Genomic DNA, 25,944 nt, shown 5'->3' on the forward strand with positions numbered 1-25,944 from the left:
GAACAAAATTACTTGAGAGGTAATTTTACAAAAACCATGGGGAAGGTATGGGGTGATATAAGGACCAATGCTGGTTTGACGCATCTGGACATCTATACACATTTCACCATGGAGGTTTACCATTGTGGCAGACAGCCAATAAACATTTATTAAGCACGTACAATCTATCAGACACTGCGCTAAGCTCTGGGGATACAAGAAAGACGCTGCCTCACAGTTGGGTCTCATGTTGTTGCTCCTGACCAGGATGATACAGTTCTCCAATACAAGAAAGAGGTCAGCCTAAACAAGACCTCTACAGGTCCTCTCAGCTCTAAGTTAAGAATTGCATCTATTTATGTATCCATCTATATATCCGTCTGTCCATCTGTGTGCATGTATGTATATACACACAATGGGGTGTAAATGTGTATGTGAGAGAGTATATACACTATTTCACATATACATATATATCTGCATATATACATATGTATACACACAGACTATTCCAAAAGTCTTACTTCCTCTGTGTGTGGAGATGGACTGAGATAGAGATTAGGCAGAGTGTGTGTATATAAAAAATGCATATAATTAATAAATAATATATAGATATTATACATATACACATGCATTATCTATGTAACAATTATGCAAAGATCCTATACTGTACATATGTATTCAATAATGAATATAAATGCAAATTGTAGAAACATGATATATTGGCACACAGAATGTATGTATGCATGTATATATGAACACAAGCAAACAGACTTACAAGTTACAAAATATCAAAATGTATTTCACATCCAAATCTATAACGAACATTTATCTCTTACTGATTTACTACGAGGTTCAATAAATCCCGATGCTCTTTCTAGCCTAGTCAACATCAGGTCAGTCATTTCAGTGTGGTTCAGTATTTCATAAGATTAGAAACCTCAACAAAAGAGCATTCTTCTTAAAAACCCACAAAGTAGGGGATAGAACCCGAAGACCAGAGGTGATATACGAGACTTTTCATTCTTTCTGCTCTTTTCTTCCTTAGAAACTTGATAAATACCACATAGAAATCCAAACAGCTGTTTTGAAAGAAAGCTCAATAGTCAGACCCCATGGCTAACATTTTCCATGTTTAAAATGCCCCATCTCCAGTACCAGTCCTAATTGTGTTTGCTGATGTATCACTTGCTATGCATGTAGCAAAGAGAACTATTTCATCTTCCTAATAGGTTTTTCCAAGGGTCACCAGGACCCTAAGGGGCACATTCAGTGCCTCCTGCTAAGCACATTAGAGTCCATTAACATTTGTAACACTTGTGCATCCATCCTCTGGAGAATGGATGCCAAAAATCTTTAGAACCTACTGCAGAGAGTATAATGAAATTTAATGAAATGAAAATATTCTCAAATGTATAGAAAATGAATTCCTGCAGGAGCAAAAAAAATTCTAACAGTTCTCAGAATCACCGAAGAGACCTTGGGCATATGGTGGGAAAAGTTCTTTTCAAAAAAAAAGATGTGTGATCATGTTTTTTTTTTTTTCTTGTCCCATATAATTGTTTAATCTACAAACATTTTAATCCCTACTATGTGCCAGGCATTGTAGCAGGTGCCTGAGATACAAATACATCACAAATTTTGAGGTTAAAACAAAATCATACTTACACAAAAGAATGAGAATATATTAAAATTTTATTAAACAAAAATTAAGACAGAATTTTGCTCTATGTATCCCGCCGTGGTCAATTAAAAATGCAAAAAGCCAACGGTAGCGTGGTCATGCCACAAAAAGAGAATTATTATTAATTGTATTCAATTATTAGTACATGGGTCATGTCCACACTGACTGAGAGTCCCACCTTTTGCTATGAAGACCCTCAAACTGTAGGGCAAAAGCCTAACAAGTAATTCAGTTATTGAGCAGGATTTCCTGGACTGAAAAAATATTTCCTAGGTGTAGATATGATTGAATAATGATGATGAAATTCACACATATGTTGCCATACATTTTTTGTTCAAATGGCAAGAGATGGTTTTTTTGGCATGCCATCCCAATAGTGCTAAAAAGCTGTAGGCAAATGGAATCCATATAAATTTAATTATGTATTAAATACACTCAAGGTGCTCTTTATTTAAAGGAGTTTACTAATTTATCTGTTAAGTAAGTGTGGACTTTCAAGGCAGAATCTTACCAATGACTCCTTCAAGTATATACTACCAACATTTATGAAATGACACCAAGACACCCTAGTGTGGGCCAGGAGACACAGGCAACACCATGAGTAGTTATTTGTAGGTTGCATGGTCTTTAAACTCTCAGGACTTACAAAGATTTGGGGGAACAGAATATATACTCAAGTAAAGCTTAACTCAATACATTTATTAATTTATTAATATTTTATATATTCATTATAATATTTTAAACACATTTATTCATTCGTTTTTACAAAAGCAAAGCAATCTCTGTCCTCAACAAGTTTAGATTTTAAATAATAAGACAGGTCAAAAATGTGAGAAATAACAATAAGACAGATATTATACAATTAAGTGCCAGTGAATATGACAATCAGGAAATCCTAGAAGAGATCTTAAAGGTTATTTAGCCTAGCCTCCTCCTACCTAATGTAGGAATGCCTTCTAATAGCACCTAGAACAAGTCATAAGAGAGTTCACTCCTTTAGATCTGCCTGCCTCTTTAAACTGGACCCCTTACTCCAGAAGAAAGAAGGGAGAAATGCAAGGTAAAAATGTTTGTAATGGTTGAGGAGTCCCTTCACTTGGCCTCCTATACCCAACTCCCTTTGCCTACCTGTGGCTAGATCTATATTTGTGAAAAGAGCTGAAAAAAATCAATCAATTAGCTAATGCCAATCACACTAACTAACCAGCCTTCCTTAGCCAGCTATATCCTCTAACCAAAACCAAGATTTAGAACTATATGGTTGTATTTGGATGAGATTTTTCCAAGCACCCATTCATTTCTTGCAATATGGATCCCCAGAATGGCATAAGGGAGTGGTGGCTGAAATTTTTTTTCATCTCCTAGATCAGTTTGTATACTATCAGCTAGGAGTGAGTCTCTAGCTCGATGCCTTGAAATCTAGAAACTAAGGTCAGTGATTCCAAACTTCATAACCTCTATTCATCTGTGTACAGATTGAACCTATATATCATTCCAACTTAGCTTCCTAGAGCAAGAAGGGATGCTAGTTTTTGCTGCAGCTGTATATATGTACACACATATATATATACACACATATACATAAAATATATATATGCACACATATGTATATGTAAAATATATATAGACATATGTATATATAATATATATATATCAAAATTCAAATCAAAGAATGAAAAAGCTAGAAGCAAAGGAGGGGAAAATCTTCTTGGAATGACAAAAATTTTTTTTTTATGGAGAGTCATGAATTGAAAACCATCCCACAGAGGAGATGTTGAGATATAGCTATGAAAGTCAGTCACTAGGTGTACAGTCAGGACATGAACTGGACCAAACCCAGAAAGAAATTGTCAGCCTCGTTTATCTTTATCCAAAGCTCTATGGCTTCAATCCCAAACTGTCAGCCTCACTGACACTCCAGAATGGTAGGCTCTGTGTTCAAATTCAAAGTGATCCTACTCATCCTTTGTGAAATGGAGCCTGATACAATATCTTCTCCAAGGAGGCAGACTTTTCATTTTAGAGTTTGGTATCAGAGTTCTAGAAGCATGCTGCCATTATGTACCAGAAGTCACAAACACCTGCTTTCATGCAAATTTTATGTTTTGGCTCCAGGTCCCAGGCTGAAGGGGCTTGCCTATAACTCTGGGGTTTTCTAGGCCAGAATCAAGGAATCACTAGGGTTAACAGGAGAGGCTTCCTCTTTTTCTACATAAGAAGAGGTGGGAAAGAGAGCTCTAAATCTGCAGAAGAAAGAGCACTAAGAAAACCTTCCTTCCTTCATTCTCTGCCTCTAATTGCAGCCCTTCTCTCCCTTTTCCCTGCAGTCTTTTGCTTTCTCATATTCTGCCAATCTAACTTGTTTGCTGCATGATTTCCCTTGAGATTCCCTCTTTGGATGATGGCAGCACCTGGAGGGGACCCATTATCCCTTCTAAGAATAAAGACAAGTCCCAAACCTGGATTTCGTAAAGTTTAGACAGTACCACACAAGGGGTTTTGATCAGTTACACATAAAAGACAAAAATCACCCAAACTGTAGCAGTTCTTACTTTGGAGGCTGGTGGAATTCAACTACAAATTTTTAGGGCCAGGACACTGTTACTATGCTACAGTGATGAATGATGACCATGATATCTAGCATTAATATGGCATGTGAGGTTTTCAAAGCATTTTACTTAATATCTCATTTGATGCTTCTAATAATCCCATGAGACAGGCGCTATCTATTACTGCCACTTTACAGAGGCAGAAACTGGAGCTATAAGAGGTACAGTAAACTGCCCACGATCATACGGTCAAGTAAAGATCAAAGGAAGGATTTGAACTCAGGTCTTTGTGACTTTAAGTCCAGCCCATTATCCATTATCCCATCTCACTATGCTTTGTCCCTGTCTATGTCTTACACATATTTGTGCTGAATGAACACCAAAAACAAACAAATATGTGTCCTCAGTTTTGTTGGCAATATGCAAAATAGTAAGTTATCTTTGGATATATTTACATATGTATGGGTGCATATACATGTATATGTATACAAATACATACATGTATCAATGCATACATAGAAAAGCATAAGTAAACCTACAAGAACAGATACATACATGTAGCTAGTTTTGTATAAACATTGCTTGGGCCTCAGTTTCTTCTGTAAAATGAGGCAGTTGGACCACATGGTCTTTAAGGCCCCTTCAAGCTTTACATATAAATCAGTGATTCTGTAATAGGATATTTGCATATATGCATCTAGATAGGAGTATGCTTGTTTTATGCTTGGCCAGATATGAGCTCACTGCAACAGGAAACTCCCTTTTGTGGGAATTTTTTTCCACTGATGCACAATGCAACTGCTTTGCATCGTAAGCGCCTTGAAAAGAGGTCTCAGAGAGAAGGAAAAGACAAATGGTTACTGAGGGTTACTTAGAAATTGCCAAGGTCAGATCTTGCCTCTGATGTATATTCACACATATTATTTTATAACAATTACCAAATTCTTATTAAATGTTTCTAATGTACTAGGAACTAGGGGTACAAGAGCCAAGAATGAAGTAATCCTTGCTCATATGCATATACACACGCACCATACATACATACACACACACACACACACACACCCCATAATTATAAAGCGAATAAATACAGATGAAACTACTAAATGATAAATCACTAAATAAAATCCCACATATGACAGAAGTTTGGGAAGGAATAAGGATCTAGCTGTTGGGAAAGGCTCTAAGCAGAAAACAACTGTTGACCTGAATCTTAATGGAAGAGGCAGAATCTATGATGTGAAGATTAAAAGGGAGTGTATTTCAGGAACATGGGACTGCCAATGCTTATAAACATATAAATATAGATCACATTTCCAAAAGAAGCAGAAAACATAGCAGTCAGAGGACCAGTTCCTCTGGCAAATGATAAGTCTGATGGATAGGCTAGTCACTTACTTATCAGTACCTCTACATTACAGCTGAGTTGGGTATGGATAGGCTTTGGTATAGAGAGCTTGGGATTCCCCTCACTGATGAATTTACAAATCTGGATATCTTTTTAAAAGCTATATTTCATTCTCCACACACACACCCCTTCATTTCCCAATTTACTTCATTTATTAGAAACAATGACAAAAGACTTCTAATTAGATACCACCAATCAGTAAGAACTTCAGACAGAGGAAAGAGCTATCTATTCTTTGCAAACAAAACAGATTGGCTATTCTCTCTGTAAGAGCAGGAGATTTATCAATAGACAAAAGGATGCACCAAGCCCATAGATAAGCTATAATTAAAGATCAGACCCATACATTTTACACTGACATAAATCTAGCAGAATTAGCATGGGATAAATCCCTTTTCTTCTTTCCTTCTCTTCTCTACCTAATGGAAACACTGGGTTCTGGTTGGATCATTAAATATGGCCCTGTGTGCACGCAGCAGCATGTCATAATTTGCAGATTTGCTCACAAGACTAATGGCCAGCAACTAAGCCATTTCATACAAGGCCTTTGAAATATGGAGTGACGAGGTAATTTCCAAAGCGGTTTGTCTTCCTTCTGCAATTTTCCCCCTTCAATTAACTATAATAAAATTTCCAGGTACATTGCTGGACAACAAAGTGCCTTTAAAAGTCACAACTAACCCACCACTTCCGGTGTGCAAAACCACCATGGTATAGAAATGTATTTCTTAACATCTTGCTTGCACCTTAAAAATGTGTCCCTCTTAAAAATAATAAAAATAAAAACAATTTAAGCAAAGGGGAAAAAAACACTAAAGACCAACTATCTTTTATTCATACACTCCGAATCTTAAAGCAAAAGTATGAAAGAACTTGCATAGTGCAGTGAAGTACAGGAAGAAATTTATTCAATCAATTTGATCTGATTTGAAAATAAAATTGAATCTCTTCTATTAGGGCATTAGAGAACATTCTGCTGCCTGGCACTTCCGTATATTAAGTAGGCATTTAAAAACTAAAGGCCAGGCATTCTTTTTTTACCCCTGCTTTAATTTTAAATTGCAGCAAAGGAAAAGATTAAAAAGAATAATCTTTATCCAAGTTTAGGGCAATCAATCATTATCTACCACACTTTAAATATAAGCACCCATTGGAAGAAGGGGAAAAACCTATCTCCAAAGAGTGGCAGGAGAAATCAATTACATAAAATTGCTCCTTTTAAAGCTCTTTAAGAGAAGCATAAAGGGTTAATGAGAATTCCTGGAATTACAATCCAAGAAAATTTCTCCCCCTTCAAAAGCATGTCCTGTGACATTTTTGTTTTGATTTGAAAACATGCTCTTTTACATTTCAGATCGCAGAACAAGTTGGATCGACTCAACCTACCTGAATACGCCCAGTAAGGGTCTCCGGATGCTTTCCGCCGGCGGATTTGCACTGAGCTGCCATGCCTGTTTTCATGGAGAGCTCCAACATAGCCTTCTGTCAAAGCTGAAAGGAACACAAAACAACACCATATAGGTTAATCACAAGATAAAACAAAGGTTTTTTTTTAAAAAATTCCTGCTTAGAATTTCTGAAAAAGCAAAGGATCAGAGGTGTAGAGCTGGAAGGGAATTTGCATGGTCATCCATTTTATGGTTGAGAAAACCAAGACCCAGAAAGTAGAAGGGTCACACTGGTAGTTGGTGGCAGAGACAGGATTTGAACCCAGCTTAGGTGTCAGAGGCAAGCAGACATAAGGACTCCTAGGGAAAAGAAAGAAAGGAGGGCAGGAGACCAAAGAAGAGAATGGGTATATAGGAAGATGTTTCCAATAAGGTATGGCAAGGTCAAGACACTGTTGGGGATGGGTTTCTTGGGTCAGGAGGCCCTATGGAAGGACTTGTAAGGTGGGATAAAGGAAGTGAAGATAAAACATCGAGAATTTGTCCTTGATAATGACTATCCATTCTATAAAGTGTATGTGATATAAATGGCAGCTAGGTGGTGTTAGCGTAGAAAGTGAAAGATGTGGAATCAGGATAATCTCAGTTTGAATCTTGTCTCAGATACTTAATAGCTGTGTGACTCTAAGTAAGACACTTAATCTCTTTTGGCCTTGGTTCCTTCAGCTGTAAAATGGGGACGATAATAGCACCTGCCTCACAGGGTTGTGGTATAAATCAAATGAAATGATACGTGCAAATTACTTTACAGACCCGAAAGCATTCGATACCTGTTAGCTGCGTCGACAGATCTACATTTGTATTCTTTAGCTATGATAAATAGCACTTCATGTTCAACTGTATAAGTTTTGTATATGCTTTCATGTGTATACATTGTCTCCTTTTCTAGAGTACAGGCACCTCAAGGGTAGGAACTGTGTCATTTATTCTGTTCCCAGCACCTAGACCAGTGCCCAGTCCACAAAGAATGCTTGCTAACTGGCTGATAATTTTTAATATCTCAGTACTTCAAGGATCTGGATAGGATTCGGTCTATGTGCATACTCCAACTGGCAAACAAGAGTGTCATCCCTCTATAATTTGGAAGTTTCGGTCTTTGGGTGTTGCCATAGCTGCCTCTAAGGATTAATTCTTTTTTAAGCAACTCTGAACTACTGTGCCTGGAATTTTCTTGCTCCATGAAAGCAGAGGCAGGGATGAAAATTCCTACAAATTCAGAGCCACAATTTTCTCTTTCAGGTCATCCTTTTCCTCCAAGTAGGGCAGATCATTTTTCCTATGGGTATAGAATAAGAAAATTCAAGATTCCTGACTCTAGAGGAGGGAAATGCTGCTATACAACTTGGAAAAAACCTGCTCAAAATGGATCAAATCAACCAAATGAAAGATAATTTTGCCCAATTTCCAAGGCTACCATTTGCATATTAAAACACTGAGAGCCCCCCATCCCAACTTTACACATGCAAATTTCTTTTGTTGTTAGCTCACACCTGACTGCACTAGAGACAAGAAATACAAAAATCACAGGTGCCCCAACTCCAACTGGAAATGGTTTTTTCACAACCTCAAAAAATACACTACAGATGAATATGCTAATAATTTTAAAATGCACCCAAACAAAATGTGCTTTCATGATCAAAGAAAATCCAGGCAAAGAACAGAATATTCAATATGAGAATAACAGAAAGAAAAGAAAAAAAACAATACACATCTCAGCATCTCATGACCTGAATTACTCATTAGTATTATCACCACACACTCCTAGACCTAAAGGTAGAAAAGACCTTAGCCAGCTTCTAATGAAACACCCTCATTTTACAGATGAGAAACTGAGATCCAGACAAGGTGAGTACACATCACCCAAGGCTACAGATATGGTGCCAGTGGTGAATCCTCTGAAAAAAAAACAACTTTTTCTACTGCACTATTCCATGGTCAACTATGCCAAGGACTATCTCCTTAATGTCAAAAGACCAGATGCTAAGAACCACTTAGAGAAAGAAAAATTAGCAAAGGCATGGTTTATAATTCTGCTCACAATACAGTTTCAACCATTTAAGTTTGTTTTTGTTTTTAGGTAATGGGATCCGAGACAGAGAGCTAAGGGAGAATCTCAGAGGCTTGTTAATCCAGGCACCAAATTTTACAGATGAGGAAACTGAGGCCCATAGAGGTTAAGTGACTTGTGTAAGGCAAAAGATGTTACAAGTATCAGGGGAAGGATTTCAACACAGACCATCTGACTCATTCTACTGAAGAGTACCATCAAGTTCTCTTCTCTAAACAAAATTGTTTCATGTGGGCAGAGTTCTGGACTTGGGAGTTAAGGGAGTCATCAAATTTGTGACCTTTACTCATCATTTAACCACTCTGAGGTTCTATTTACTCATTTTTTAAATGGGAATAATAATACCTAGAGCATGTACCACATGGGATTGATGGGAAAATTCAATATGAGATGATGCATAAAAAGTGTTTTGCAAACTTTAAAATGTTATAAAAATGTCAATTATTATTAGGTGCCTGGAACAAAGAAGGCAGCTAATGGTCATCATCATCATCATCACCATCATCATCATCATCATCATCATCATCACCATCATCATCATCATCATCATCATCATCATCAATCATCACTATTAAAATCTGTCAGTTGATCTTTCTACCACAGTGTGAAATTCAATTTGAGAAAAATCCAGCCTATTTCTAATAGCAAACTTCTGTTCATTTATTCCCTAGTAATCACAGTATACCCCCAATTGGGTCTTCTTTCAAGCTTTATGGAGTAACAGGGGTAATCACAGGTTCTTGAAGGCTATGCCTTAGTGGCAGGATCCACCGAGCTGGAATGGCTTGAGTACAAGATCGGTGATGTGCTCAATGAGACACTAAAAGTGTATCCTCTAATGACTAGATGAGGCAGTGTGGTACAGTTAGAGTACTTGACTTCCAGACAGAAGATCTGGGTTCAGATCTTACCTTTAATACTCCCTTGACTTTGTATCTCAAAGAGATCATAAAAACAGGAAAAGGACCCATGTTTACAAAAATATTTATAGCAGCTCTTGCTGTGGTAGCCAAGAATTGGAAATTGAGGGGATGTTCATCAGTTGGGGAATGGCTGAACAAGTTGTGGTACAGGAATGTAATGGAATACTATTGTGCTATAAGAAATGACGAACAGGTGAACTTCGGGGAAAACTGGAAAAACTTATACAAACTGATGTTGAGCGAATTGAGCAGAACCAGGAGAACATTGTACACGGTATAACAGCAACACTGTGCAGTGACTGACTTTCATAGACTTAGCTCTTCTCAGCAATGCAAAGATCAAAGACAACTCCAAAAGACTCATGATGAAAAATGCCAACCACATCCAGAAAAAGAACTTTGGAGTCTAAATACAGATGGAAGCAGATTACTTGCTATCCTTTTCTTTTGTTGTTTTGTTTTGTTTTTTATTTCTCATGGTTCCTCCCATTAGTTCTAATTCTTCTTTACATCATGACTAAAGTGAAAATATATTTAATATGAATGTATAAGTAGAGCCTGTATCAGATTGCCATCTTAGGGAGGGAGGAGAGAAAAGGGGAGAAAATTTAAAATTCAAAATCTTATGGAAGTCATTGCTGAAAACTAAAAACAAATTAATTAATTATTATATTCTTTAAATACTCTCTTGACTTTGGGAAAAGTCAGCTTCCCTAGGTTTCAGTTCCCTCATCTATATAATTAGGGGGTGGTCTCTATAGCCTCTCAGGTCCCTCCCAGCCCTAGAGCTCCAGTCTATGATCACTAGGGTAGCTACAGGTTTATAACATTTTTCAGGTACAACTCTCGAAGACTAAGTTGTAGAAGAAGTTATGATCTTTGATGTTGGCAGACAACATGACCCCTAATGACGTCACAGATCTTTGATTTATCATTTAAGGGTAATATAGACATATCCACCAAAGTCATCAGCAACTTTCTCACCCTGGAGATGCCTCCTCCTGTGGCTTTATGTTCTGATTGGTGAGTCCTTGGCCACGATGGCCATTTCAGGAGGCTTACAACTATGTTCACTTGCTGCTCCAATCCTCATTCTCTGATCTTTTCTATTTTTTTAACAGGGGTGCCCTTCAACATCCCTTCACTCACAACTACTCTTTATGTATTGGCCTCATTAGAATGTAAACCATTAGAAGGTAGGGAAAGTTTTCTTTGTGTCTGGATTCATTTCTTACCACAGTGCTCTGTTGACAGAGAGTAAATACTTAATAAATGCTTAAACCAATTACCAAAGAATTCTAGATCCAAATGCAATCTTATAGAATAGGAAAGGTCAATCTCCCCTCCTCAAAGCTAGTTGTTTCCTTTGAAAAAAACATTATATTTATTTTATATTTATCTAGCTTATGTTCTCTCCCCTGACAGAATATAAATTCCTTGAGGGCAGAGATTATTTCACTCCTGATTTTGTATCCTTGATGTTTAGCAGTGTACAAAGCACACAAGAAATGCCTGTTGATTGCTCCAAATTAGATTCAGTCCCAATTTTAAACTTGTAGAAATCTTTTGGGATCTGTATTTGTTTAATTCAATATTTTAGTTGTCTCTCCCACCACATGAAAATGTGATAAGTATGGGACTCAGTACCTTCATCTCTAACACTAATAAAATGTTCCAGAGAATGGATATAAGGACAGACATCTACATCAATTGCACAGGAAATCTCACTCCAGGTTGGTATTTTATCCTTTTAACAAATTGGAGAGTCAGGGAAGAAAGGTGCTAACCTGATTTTACTAGTAAACTGAGAGTGGCTGAAGTATCTTCCAGATCTAAAAGCTATGATCCTCTCTAGGCCCAACATCTCTGCGTGGCAAATGAATCCAGGTTAAAATTAGTAAGAATGCTGAATCTTTGAATGTGTAAATGAGTTAGCAAGAAGTCTGCAGGTTTTACATAGAATCAGGCATATCAGCTTTGACTTGGCAGTGGTGGTGAAGTTTACAAACTTCGGTCTATTTTTTAGCATCAGCTATTAGAATCTCTTCCTCCTTCCCAACTCTCTGCTTCATCAAGTCACCAACAACATAGATTTTCTAAATCATGTAACAACAGAAAATGATTCCAGTTTTCTGTGCCTTAAGATGGAGATGACAGAAATAGAACAATCAAACAGGACACTTCAAGTTGGGCTAAGAATTTATAGTGTATAATTCATTGCTGGAACTACAAAGAGGTTTCAGTTTCAGGTTTACAGCTAACATCCATATTACACTGAAAAGGCAAAACAAAAGTTAAATGGAAATTAAAACATTTAACAATTAAAGAATAAACCAAGGCATTTAATATCTTACTGGCAGAGAACAAAGATTCAAATTAAAATAATCTGTGGGCTCGAAGCAAAGTACCAGACTCAGCACCCTAAATTTAATCAATTTTAAAACTCTCCCACTATTGGAGAAGAGCAGCACAGCAGTTCCATGGGATGGCCATGAATCATGCTATTGATTTTCAATATCTTCTGTGCAGAAAATTAAATTATGCAAATGCTCGCCTTTACGGATCCTTTCCTTAATGCAAGACTGCAGACTTGCTTATGTCAGCAACTTAATTACAACATTTAAAATGGTGCATGCTAAGGAATATATGCAGCCTGACTCTCTAGAACAGGCAGTCCATATAAATCTGACTGCAGTTATCATACGAACAATAAGGAAGGAACAAGTATGTTATACATGGATATAATTCCACAGAGGAGGAGGTCTGGCAAAATCCTTGCCATGGTTTATTAAGCTGAAGGGGTTTGTCAGCAGAAAGCTCAGGCTGGAATTCTCATACATTACTGCGCTACATGGGTTTTAGAGTACAAGGCTGTTACGATGTCATATAGATAGATTACCAGGATCTGACTGTACCCCTCATCTCCCCTACAAGTAATCAGATCTCTCTGGTTTCGTTCTGACCATAGCAAGATAACAGAAAGACCTCATCTTATTTTTTCATTCTTCTTAAAACTTAACCAACATCAACAAACACCAACATTCTAATAGATAAAGAATGACAAAAAAGTGGATTGTATATGAAACGATGAACTCCAGAAATAGAAATATCTGCAAAGATTTTCCAAACAATTTTCCAAGGCCCAGGAAGCATAGCTATGAAATATCTCCCATTGGAATGAAAGTTCCTTGAAGTCAAGAACTTTTCATTCTCTAGTAAATTGCCTTGCATGCACATGGTAAGCCCCTAATAAACGTTCTTAAACTGATTTAAATGGAATGAGCTAAAAAAAATGGGTGCTCAGATCTGAAAGAGTATGTGAGCACCTTAGCATCTCTCAATGCCTTTTGACAAATTTAAGGTCAGCCTAAGATCAAAGAACCAAAGGGACAACTAGCCAGTCACCCTGGCATATCTCATTGATCTGCGAATATTGGACGGAGCTCAATGAGAAGCTGATAATCCCAGAGGAAAATTAATATTCATGAAATCTAAAACCTTTCCAAAGCATATTTCACATTTTCAACTTCCAGCCTAGAGCAAAGAAGATGTAGATATCATCAGCCAAGGAAGTCCTGCATTCTCTGCCAAACTCTTCCATGTGAGGGGGAAAAAAATACTAAAAAGGAGCATCTCTGAAAGAGACCACCCCAACAAGTATTTCTTGGTACTCCTGTGTACCTGCGTATGTGGGTGTGTGTTTGTGGTGCTGAAGGCCTTTTGAAGGGAGTGGACTTATAATGTGGGTGTCCATATCTGAATATCTCCAGCTTGGCTTCATTCTCTCTCCTTTTTACTGATGTACTTTCAATCTGTGATTGAATGTAGGAATCAAAGCAGTTTGAAAGACAATGACATCTCTTTGGTGTGTCTGTTCCAATCTTCACGCAATGCTTTGTTTAAGATGTTCAAAATACTCATGAAAATACAGTAAGACAGATGTGCTACACAGCTGCTTCTAAATCTCTGGCCTAACATATGTGTATACGTTCATTGTACATAATGTGTGTCTATCCCTAGTATAACATACGTGTGTATATACATGTTATACTGGGAATTTAGAAACAGCTGTGAGGTACCTCTTCCTACACTATATCTCCATGAAAGTTCTGAGAAATCCTTACAAATAGCATCACACACAGATTTGAACACACATAAAGAATGGACTGTCAACATTGCCTTTCAAGATGGTTTACCATTTTTATGTTAATTCACAGAATGACAGTACACCAAAAATAAAAAGAGAAAAATCTGAAAAGACCTCTAACACATTGATGGGCTAGAAGGAATGGGGGTGAGAGTAGTAAGGGTTATTTTACTGAGCTGGCTATTACAGATGTTTCATCTATTTCTGACTAGCAGTTTTCACTCAAAAATGTACACACTTCAACCTGCACTTTATGAGACTGGGTTATGTGCTCTGCCAGTTTTTGCAAAGGGACCACATACTATGGGTGGCAAAGCAGATGGCCAAGACACAGAATGGCATCTAACAGAGAGCTGCTCAATTTTATTTCAACATTGACAAATTGGAGTGTAGCCAGAGATGGGCAAACAGGATAAGTACGGGATTAGGTATCTACAACACTTCTCTCATATATGTTATATCTCCACTCCCAAATCCACCCTCACCTGGTGCCACTCATTTGCCTTTTCAATAGACTCCTCAATGGACTCCTTGTCAGTAGAAGGCTAGATCATAAAGTGTAATCAGCTACTTCCCAATGAGGCAGCTACATGGTGCAGTGGGCTGGGAATCAGGAAGATTCATCTACCTGAGTTCAAATTCAGTCTCAGACACTTACTAGCTGTGTGACTATGAGCAAGTCATTTAGCCCTGTTTGCCTCAGTTTCCTTATCTGTAAAATGAGCAGGAAAAGGAAATGGCAAACCCCTTTAGTATCTTTGCCAAGGAAATACTAAATAGTCACAAAGAATCAGACACAACACGACTTCACAACAATAGCCATTCCCGGAAATGGAGAGAAATCTGTAGGCTGCTCCAGAAACTATACTCAACATCCTGGTTATGTGAATTGTTTATTTAGGCAGTGAAATAGTTCCAAGGTATCTGAATGTCAAATGAGAGAGAAGGCTTAACTGTAGACCTGGCATACCTTCTCTACAAGGCACAAAACAGTATGGTATGGTATATAGGACACACTGCTCCATGGCACAGCACAATCCACTGCTGTCCAGACCGAAACTGATATGTTACCATATAAGTCAGGATAGAAAGAGGTGAGAGGCTAGAAAAGAGTAGATTGGGGGGCATATGCTAAGTCTTATCACGAGTATTTGAGAGGTTGCAAAAAGGAATAAGAATGAGACTTATTTTCTTTTATCTTTGTTCTTAGAGGGCAAATCAGCAATGGACAAAATTAGACAGGAAGAAGAAAAGGCTGCCCAGCAATCAGAGTTAAGTGAAAGGGAAATCAGCTGACTTCAGAGAGGATGGGGTCCCTATCACCAGAGGTCCTGAATCAAGAGCTGCAAGGTCCCAGTCAAGGATGAGGAAAAGTAGATTGCCATCCAGATGCACAATGGACCCAATGTCAGCACAGGTGCACTCGAGCAGAGAACATCTGTGGCTTCTGAGAAATTCAGAAAAAACAATGGGAAGAATTTGAAGCAGTGCATTCAGAAATAAAAAAGGAGACTGGAGTCTTAAATCTGTGTGTCTCAGGAAGGGACATGACCATGTGATACTTTCCCATTGCATTCAAACACTTCCCTGGGGCCAAGGGTTCTCAATCTTTTTTTGTATGACGGACACGTTTGGCTCTCTGGTGAGGTCTGTGGACCCCTTTTCAGAAAAATATCCTTAAATGCATAAAATAAAATACATATGATCACAAATGAAAGCAATTACATTGAACTCCAATTATCAAAGTATTTTTTTTTAATGAAACGTTCATAGACCTTAGGTTAAAAATCTTTCCTCTCAGATAACATATTGAACAGATGAAGTCCACTGAAACGTTGCTACGTATGTAATTTCCTACAGTAAAACCAATCCATCAACAAGTGAGTATCAAGCACCCATTATGTTCCAGGGTTAGGTCCTTCAATAGAAATAAAAAGAATGAAATAGTCCCTATCCTCAAGGAGCATTTAATATGATGGGGAAGCAGAAGTACACATACAGAATACCTCCAAGACTTAGCACAGTACCTGGAACACAGTAGGCATTTAATAAATGCTAGTCAGCTAACTGACATACATACATACATACATACACACACACACACAGAATACATATGAAAGCTTGGTAGCTTTTTTTTGTTCAGTCATTTCAGCCACATCCAATTCTCTGTGACCTCACTTGGGGTTTTCTTGACAAAAATACTGCAGTAATTTGCCATTTCCTTCTCCAGCTCATTTTACAGATGAGGAAACCTAGGCAAACAGGGTTAAGTGACTTGTCCAAGCTCACACAGCTAGTAAGTGTCTGAGGGCAGATTTGAACTCAGGAAGAGGAGTCTTCCTGCCTCTGGCCCAAGTGCTCTATTCACTGAGTCATGTAGCTGTTTTATGTGTAAGGGGTAATAAAGACAAATAAATACAAGTCCTTAGGAAAAACGAGCACTAACCATTGGGGAATCCGATGAAATTAGGACATGAGTTGTGTCTTGAAGACAAAGAGACATTCTACAAGATAGAAGTGAGGAAGGACTGACTTTCAGCCATGAGAGATGCAAAAGTAGGGTGATGTGCATCATGAGAAAGAGGGAAGGATAGTTTGGTTGCATCATAGAATTTGGTAGAGAGACTAAAATAGCTAGAAAGACAGGTTGAGACCATGTGATGAAGGGCTTTAAAAGCAAAATGGAATCTGAATTTTATCCTCTAGGTAAAAAAAAAAAGCCAATGGAGTGTTCTGGGAAGAGGGGTGACACAATCACAAACACTCTTGAGGAACGTCACTTCAGCAGGTGTGTGAAGGATGCTCAAGAAAATGGAGAGACTCAAGGCAAAGACATGAAGTAAAAAGGAAGCCCAATAGTCCAAGCCAGAGGAGATGAGGGTCTGAACAATGGGGGTGGCTACATAAACAAAGAGTTCAGATGCTTCCACAAGATGAAAATAATGAAACTGAAGGGCCTAATCATGATAATAATAATGATAGTGTTGACAATGATCAGGGTGACGATGATTACAAAGCAGCTAAGTGGTGCGGTGTGGAATACTGATGGGCCTGGAGTCAATCAGATCTGAGTTCAAATCCAGCCTCAGACATTTACTAGCTGTGGGATCCTAGGCAAGTCACTTAACTTCTGTCTCTCTCACTTTCTTCAATTATAAAATGGAGATGATAATGGTACCTACCAACTAGGGCTGTTGTGAAGATCAAATAAGAATTTTTGTAAACTACTGAGCAAGTGCCTAGTAAACAGTAGGCGCTTCATAAATGTCTAATAATGGTAATAACAATAACTAATACTTATGCATACTATATGCTCCAACTAATGATGATGATGGTAACAGTAATGATGGTGATGGTGATGATAATGAAGATGGCAACAACGGCACAAAATGGTGACATTCATTTATATTGCAGTCTACAGTTTATAGTGTCACAAATACATCATCTTTATAATATTTGAACTATACATTTTCATATCCCAGAATTTAAAGATAGTAATCTATCTGTTCCATTTTTGAAAGTAAATTTAAAATTTCAAGATGTTTCATTTCATTATTGGTCCAATACTTAGAAATGAGTCGCTTGCTAGAACTCAAAGCAGCTTCAAATAATAGTTTACGGTCTCCTGGAGATCCTACTGTAAACTCCTGAAAATCTATTCAATTTGTCTCTGTTATTGAAAAGAGACCAATCAATAACAGCAGAAAGAAATTTGAAATTATTACTGGGATTGAAGAGATAGAATAGATGGCAAGAGCCACTGATGATGCTTCTAATTGATGTTGAGGTGTGTCATATTCAACTCTTTGTGATCTCATTGGGGGTTTTCTTGGCAAAGATACTGGAGTGGTTTGCCATTTCCTTTTCCAGTTCATCCATTTCTCCTTTCTCTTAGACAACTTATATTTTTTAAGAACTAAGCTATTTGTTTCAAATACTTTGTCAACACCTGACAAAATTCATCTGACAAATGTTTCAGGCAAATTGTAATGTTAATAAGAGTTAAAGATCTTCCCTTCCCATTAACAGGTCTCACCTGGAGTCCATTAAGGGAAGCTTGATTAAGGGAGGCTTGTTTGGTAGGAAGGTCCACGCCTTTTGTTAATTTCTAATGAGGCACTGGGTCACAAGGGTCATGATGCCCTCTGGCTCTGAAAAGTATATATTTACTCTGAGGTTTTACTTTGGGACTTACTCTTTGGAAGAAGGTTCATGTGACAGATGAGACTCTGGGCAGCTGCTAAGCAGCCCCTCCCACCTCAGCTTTGAAAACCCAGATGTTGCTGCTTCTCTCTCTCTGGTAACTATGTATGTATGTAGTGGTCAGACAGTTGGATCTGTCTGTTGATCTGTGATGTATGTATTGCTTATGGTCAGACAGTTAGAAGCCCTGTCTGTTGGTCTTTATTTCTCTGCTTATATTTTCTCCGTTGGCATATGTAATTAAAGAAGATTGTTAACCCCTCAATAATTGCTTTCCTTTTGGAAAAGCAGATCTAAGAACCTGTGCTAGCAGGTCTCCTTGGATGCACCAGGGTGCCTACTGCTACAAGAAATTGAGGCAAACAGGGTTAAGTGACTTGTCCAGGGTCACGTACCTAGTGAGTGTCTGAGGCTAAATTTGAACTTAGGAAGGCGAATCTTCCTTATTCTAGGCCCAGCACTCTGTCTATTGCACCATGTAGTTGCCTGTTGACTGTGCTTAGGGGAACTAATTTTTGTACCAGTGTGTAACTTCTTTAAATATGGCTTTAAATACAATTCATTAAAATAATCAATGACTCAAAAACCCAGAATCTAGATATCCAGAATTGCCAGTGGATAGCTGAAAAAGCTATTTCCATATCTTACAATTACCTGTACAGCAAATAATTAAAAGATGCTGCACAGTCACCAAAATCTCCAGAAAGCATAATTTTCTCTCAGTTCTAAACACCACTCACCGAAGAAGATTAAATCCCACACAAGAGTCCAAAAGGAATAAATCTTTATCATTTCTACAATAGGGAAAACTATCACATTGCACTTAGAATCAATTAGTATTCTGACTGGCTTTCCATTTCCTTTATATCAATTCCATTAATTAGACTAAAATATACTGGTGAGCTTTCTTTAAAAAAAAGAGGAGAATCAAGTAGTGTCTTCATTAATATCCATTTCACTAGAAAAAACTCCCTTAATCGTTTATGATTAAACCAACCTCAAATACAATAAAGGACAATAACACTGACTACACTTTTAAAGTCATATTTAAATATTCTTTAGAATCAGAAAAAGTAAATCCAATTACAAAAAATATCAGACAAATTGAAGCCCAATAAATTAAAGCTTTTTATTGTTGTTTTTCAAAGATCTTTTTAAAGCTTATAGGCTATTCAACCCAAAAAGATATAGTCCATAACAACCTAACATACCCAAAAGGAAATGAAACCTAAAAAGGTTTTGTTGGAGCAAGTTAATTCAGTTATAGCCCAGGTATTTACTATCTCTTAAATGAATCTGGAATCATTGTAAATGAGACATCCCACAAAGATCAGCCAAACCAACTCCAGGTGTTTTTAATGGGGCAGCGCTAAAGGGGATAGAGGAAAAGTAGGTATTTCTCTATTGTTAACTTTGTCATATTACACTTGAGAAGAAAGTTAAGGCATTCCAATGGAGAAAATAAACACTTCGAAAGAAGTCAGAGAAAAATAGACAGAGAAAACAGATTTATAATGGGACCCATCATACTTTTGTGATGAAGATGGAGGAAAAATAAAAGTGTTCAATCGATCCATTCCTCCTTTCTCTTAGACAACTTATTTTTTTAAAGAACTAAGCTATTTGTTTCAAATACTTTATCGACACCTGACAAAATTCATCTGACAAATGTTTCAGGCAAACCATTCCCAGTTTAAAACTGTAAAACTCTGAAAAACAGGACACAAGACCATGAGACTACATGGTATATCCAAATAACTTGAAGTCTTGCCAACAAGAGGAATCCAATTCAAGAAGCATTTAGAAAGGATTTACTATGTACTGGATTCTGTGCTAGGCACTGGGGTATTCTCTTCTAGGAGTTTTCAAATTATTGCAAAAGGAAGTGAAGCCCAGTATCCTTAAGTAATAGCAATAATTTCTCCAAAATGCACACCTTTACTTTTACTAGAAATTAAATCAAATTCTAGGAAAGGCATCATGGTACAGTGGAAAATGTAATAGGTCTAGAAAGTGATGGATTTGAGTCCAGTGAATCACACTGATGATACTCTGTGTGATCCTGGGAAAACCACCAAGGCCATACAGGTAGTATCACTGGAGATGAGATTTGAACCCAAGTTCTCTAAGTCCAGAGTGACTCTTGCCACTGTGTCATCCTCCCTCCTGAAAAGTTTGCTATTAATCAATGCTTACTGAATAGAACTGAATTGAAAGTGACCCTTGGTTGTGGCTAAGAAGCACCAGGTTTGAAAGTCCAAAGTTGCTAGTCACTTATGATTACAGGCATCCACTCTGTTATCACCTCAGTTTCAAAGTGTTTGCTTCTTACAATACTTTAAAGGGGGTTTCCTGAATAAAATCTCCTTCTGGAAATCAGGTATCACAAAACAGAGGCATGTTAACTAATTTCAGATGAATTTCAGTTTTAGGCAAAACTCTTGACTCTAGAATCTAGAACATACCAGGAAGGAAAATGTTTTTAAAACACCACTTAGGAGAGCAATGATTACAACTAACAGTGTCTGGCTCTTAGTAATCCTTTGTGCATGAAGTTTTTGCACAAACAAAACCAATGCAACTAAAATTAGAATAGAAAGTATTAACTAAAGAAAAGAAAAAAACAAAAAACTTAGCAGGAAGTTGCTGTGATGGGATCTTACATATCTGAGATCCTTACAGAAATTGTTCAAATTAATGAGGGCCCTTTCCCAACTGATAAATGCTCAAATGATATAAACAGGTAGTTTTCAAAAAAAATTAAATAAATCTCTTTAGCTACGAATAAACATGAAAAAAAAATACTCCAAATCATTTACAATTGGAGAATTGCAAAATAAAGCAACTCTGAGGTTCTATTTCATCATACTCATCAAATTGGCAAAATTGATTTAAAAAAAGAAAAATGAAGATGTTGAAGAAACTACAGAAAAACAAACTGATTAATGCTCTGTTGGCAGAGTTGTGAATTGGCCCAGCAGTTCTTGAAGGGAATTAGGAACTATGCCCCCAAAGTCATGTACCTTTTAACCTAGAGAGATATCTTACCCTACCTACTCCCCAAAGTGATTAAAGAAAGAAGGAAAGTATTCCTATGCACAAAAATATTTGGAGTTTTTTTCAGTGGCAAAGAACTGGAAATTAAGAGGGTGCCTATTAGTTAGGGAGTGACTGAAAAAAAGGTATGGTAAATAAATTAATTAAATATTTGTTACACTATAAGGAATAATGAAAGAGATGTTCTCAGAGAAACTTGGGAAGAATGTTTGAATTATCTAAAGTGAAATAAACAGAATCAGAAAAAGAATTTATATAAGAACAATACAGTAAAAATTTAAGAACTCCGTTCAAGTCAATGACCAATCACTATTCCAGAGGCAGGCCTGATGCTGAATGAACCAGGTCACCCAGCTCCTGACAGAGAAGCATTGGATTCAATGTGTAGACAAGACATAGATCTTTGGACATTAGTTTTGCTACCCTATGCATACGAGTTACAAAGGTTTTGTTGCTTCTGTTTGTTTTTCCCAACGGGACAAAGGGAGTTGGGAAATTTTTTTAGGTTGCTTTTGTTGAAAAAAAATAAAAAACAATAGTTGATGTCAGACTGACTTCAGTTCCTTTTTTGGAGGGTTACTAAACTGGTAGACCAAGGAGATGCTAATCTCATAGCATCCCAGGATGACAATAGATCATGTGACAAAGTCTCTCAGGATTTCCTTGTGAAGAAGATTAGAAGAGAGGACCTGGAACTGTTTGAATAACTGATGCACAAGAATAGTGACTAAAGAAATCATGGCCAACCTGAAGAGAAGTCTCTTAGTATAATTTCCCAGATATCTATCTTTAACTATCTTCTGTTTGGCATTTTTATGGAAGGGGGGGGGGGTCATACATATAAAACTGACAGATGATGTGAAGCTGGAAAAGGATAATTAACACACTGGAGGACACAGCTGGAGTTCAAAAAGACATGGATAAGCTAAAATAGCAGTAAATCTAATAAGAAGAATTAAATGGGAAAAATGGAAAGTGCTAAGCCTGGGTTCAAAAGTTCACCTATAGAACTATGGAAGGACCAAGGCTTGCTAGTATACCTACTATGCCATCAGTGCAAATGGGAATCAGCATGCTAGGACAGCCTGGAGGGTTTATTTGGTCTTGGGTTCCATTAAGAGAAGTACATTGTCCAGAATGAAGATGGTTGAATGAATTAACCTATGTAAAACACTCTGTCAGACTTAAAGCACCATATAAGTTGTCCTAAGTCAGTGAAGTTTTAAGATATCTAAACTTATTAAGTTGATTAATACCATGTACTCTTGTCTACCTTGACCAAACCACAGATGTAGCATTTCTGTCTGAATACTAGTCTCATTTTAAGATAATGGAGCTTGTCCAGAGAGGAGTTACTAAAAAGTTGATATGAAAATAGCTAAGGAAACTGAGGGTATTCAGTTTAGAGAAGAATAACTAAAGGGTTGTGACAGATGACCTCAGGCCATCAAAGGGCTGTAAAACAGAACCATTATACCTGTTCTGCCAGTTCCTAGAGGGCAAAATTCAGAGCAGAGGGTCAGAGCTGTGGAAGGCATATTTCCATTTAACAGTCATCTTGGTATATCTCACTGATCTGGGAATATTAGGCTGAGTTGGATGAGACTGATAATCTCAGAGGAAAAAGGGCTTTCCAAAATTGGAATGTTCTCACTCTGGAAATTGACCATCATTGGTGGACAAGTGAACAAACATTTATTAATACTTGTTATATTCTAGGCACTGTACTCAGCTCTGGAAATACAAAAATGAGAGAAAGACAGTCCCTTCCCACAAGGAGCTTCCATTTTAATAGAAGAAAAGGACACATAAAAGGAAGGAGAAAGGGGGAGAGGGGGAGAAAAGGTACCTAGTACAGAGAGTATAGAATAAAATCAAAGAGGAATGAAGATATGGCTGGCCTGGGTGCCTTCTTTAAATGGAGGTTCTGGGAGAAGCAAACCAATCAGAGGAAGGGACCATAGGGGCAGAGTGAAGATTCAGGGTGAGGTGGCTTCTATGGTAGGACAGAGAAAATCCAATCAGGAATGGAGCCCAGAGAAAGAAGTAGAATACTAAATTAATGATCATCAACTGAGAGTTGTCTAGGTGACTTTGAAGGCTGGATATTATTGCTCTAATTTCATTATGTAGACCTGAATGTACTGCCAAAACCTCATTCTCAATTTATCCAAATTGGAACTCATCTTTCTCCAAAAGCCTGAAGCTCCTCTTAAATTTCTTATGTTTGTAGATGGAACCCTTATTCTCCCAATCACCCAAGCTCAAAACTCCAGTTACCCATGAGTCTTCTCTCTTCCTGTCTTCCCCTCATAGCCAATCAGTTGTCAAGTTCTTTAGATTCTACCCTGGGAAATAATTTCTCCACGTACCCTGTGTGTTCAACTCACACTGCTTCCACATAGTTGTGCAGTTCCATATCACTTCTTATCTAGAGTGTTGCAAGATCCTGCTTAAAAGTCTTACTGCCCCCAGTCTCTCTGTCCCCTGTTCACACAGCACATCACTGCCAAATTAATCTATTAAATTCATCACTCATGAATCAAAAACCTTCCATGGGGATCTGGAGAAAGAGGCACACTGATTCGTTGCTGATGAGATTACAAAATGGAAGAATCTTTTGAGATCTCAGTCTTGAAGTACTCAGTAAAGGGTGAGAAAAAACTGAAAAGCACAGCCTTTAACCCTATAAGTCCCTTGTGGGGACTATATCTTGGGAGGGTCATCCAAAAGACAGAAAGAAAGAGTAAGGATTTTATTGAAAGAGTTTTATAGCAACAATTGAAAAAGCTGGAAGCTGGAACCCAAATGTCCAACATGGGAGTGGCTGAATAAATTGTGGTTCATTAATGTAATGGAATGCTATAAAGCAATTAAGATCAACATGTAGGAGGAATATAAAGAAATCTAGAAGCATTTTTATGAAGTAATGGAAGAGGGCAGGCGGAGATGGGTGGAAGAACAGAACCAGGAAAACAGCACATCCTAACTAGGGCCACATCCAAGGAAAAATACATGAAAAAGCAAAGCAATTTTGTTGGAAGCTTAGAGAGTGACTGAAAAGTTAAGATATTTGAGACACAATCATCTATTTAAATGTAAAAAATGGCAAAGCAAGTTAAGTTGGTTGTATTGGTGATTAAAATTAACTTGATAAGCCATTTAAAATGGAAAAGAGGATAAATTACAGATTCCTAAGTCTGGCGCTGAAGGCCCTGGGCTTAATCGACCCTTTCTTGCCTCAACACATCTTCACAACTCACCCTCACCTCCATGTCTAAAATGAACTTCCACAGATTATTGAGGTCCTACTGTTCTGCAAGACCTCCTTCAATTGTCACCTCCCCTGGGAAGCATTCCTGGATCCTGGCTCCCCACCATTCCCCGGGTAAAAGTGATCCCCTCCTTTTCCAAATCTCCCATTTTTCTCTCTCTTTTTGCCTTCCTGATCCTATATGCTATGGTTAGCATAGTACAATGCCTGGTGACTTGACTTGTTAATAAATCCTAGTCCTCATGAAGCCTTTAATTTTGGTTGAGGTCAGGGGGTATTTTGTTTTTATATGCACCTTGTATGTAGCAGGTATTCAATGAATTAAATAAAGCTAAAGGAACTTGATAAACTTTTCAGATTAGTGGAATGGCTACCTAGGGACGTAGTGGTTCACTCTCACTAGAGGTCTTCAAGCAAAGGCTAAGATGACCACTTATTGGCTATGATATAGAGGTGATTCTATGTTAGCATGGATTGCATTAGAGGTCGGCTGAGATCTTTCCTAGATCTACTACAAGCATTGGCACAATAGATAGAGTGCTGGGCTTGGAAGTCATGAAGGCCAGAGTTCAAATCCTGCCTGAGTCACTGACTGATCATATGACACTGGACAAGTCTCTTAACCTGCCTTGGTCTTGATTTCTTCATCTGTAAAATGGGACCAGTAACAACCTTGTAGGATTTTAGTGAGGACCAGATGCTATATCAAGGTTTAAAATCCTGCATAAATAACAGCTTTTAATATCACTGTCATCATCATTATCCTAATGATCCTGAGTCAATTAACTTCCCTGGTCCTTAGTTTCTTCATCTATATAAAATGAGGAAGTTGTGAATGGCGTCTGGGTTCCTTTCTAAATCAAGATCTATGATCCTAGACTTGTTGCTGAATTGTTCTTAGGCTCTTCTTAAACATTTTACTGATGAGGATAACTGAGGCTCAGGATAATGTGTCATTATCCACAAATTTGTGGCATTGTGACATCATTAGTGTGTGGCCATGTGACAGTATATGCTCCTCAAAACTGCTATGACTCCCAAGAGAAAATGTTCTATGAAGCACATGGTGTAGATCTTGAAGCAATACATAAGTATACAAAACACGATTATTGCTATCCTTTAAGAGAAAGATTGGACAGCAAACAGAAGACCTTCTTTCCTCAATCACTTTCAAGCTGACTCTTCCAAGTTTCCAGTTTACCTAAAT

The 25,944-nt window shown here is 37.6% G+C and overlaps 1 protein-coding gene across 2 annotated transcripts in view; it reads right to left on the reverse strand.

The window, feature by feature from the left end:
* Window positions 1-25,944, reverse strand: part of PTPRG (protein tyrosine phosphatase receptor type G) — a 796,984-nt gene that overhangs the window by 607,894 nt on the left and 163,146 nt on the right. For both annotated transcript variants that reach the window (XM_072650205.1, XM_072650203.1), the window contains exon 2: window positions 7,004-7,108. In XM_072650205.1, the coding sequence (XP_072506306.1) occupies window positions 7,004-7,108 (105 nt within the window). The remainder of the gene's footprint in view (window positions 1-7,003; window positions 7,109-25,944) is intronic.

This window comes from Notamacropus eugenii, chromosome 3 (assembly GCF_028372415.1).
Source record: "Notamacropus eugenii isolate mMacEug1 chromosome 3, mMacEug1.pri_v2, whole genome shotgun sequence".
NCBI classification, from domain to species: Eukaryota; Metazoa; Chordata; class Mammalia; order Diprotodontia; family Macropodidae; genus Notamacropus; species Notamacropus eugenii.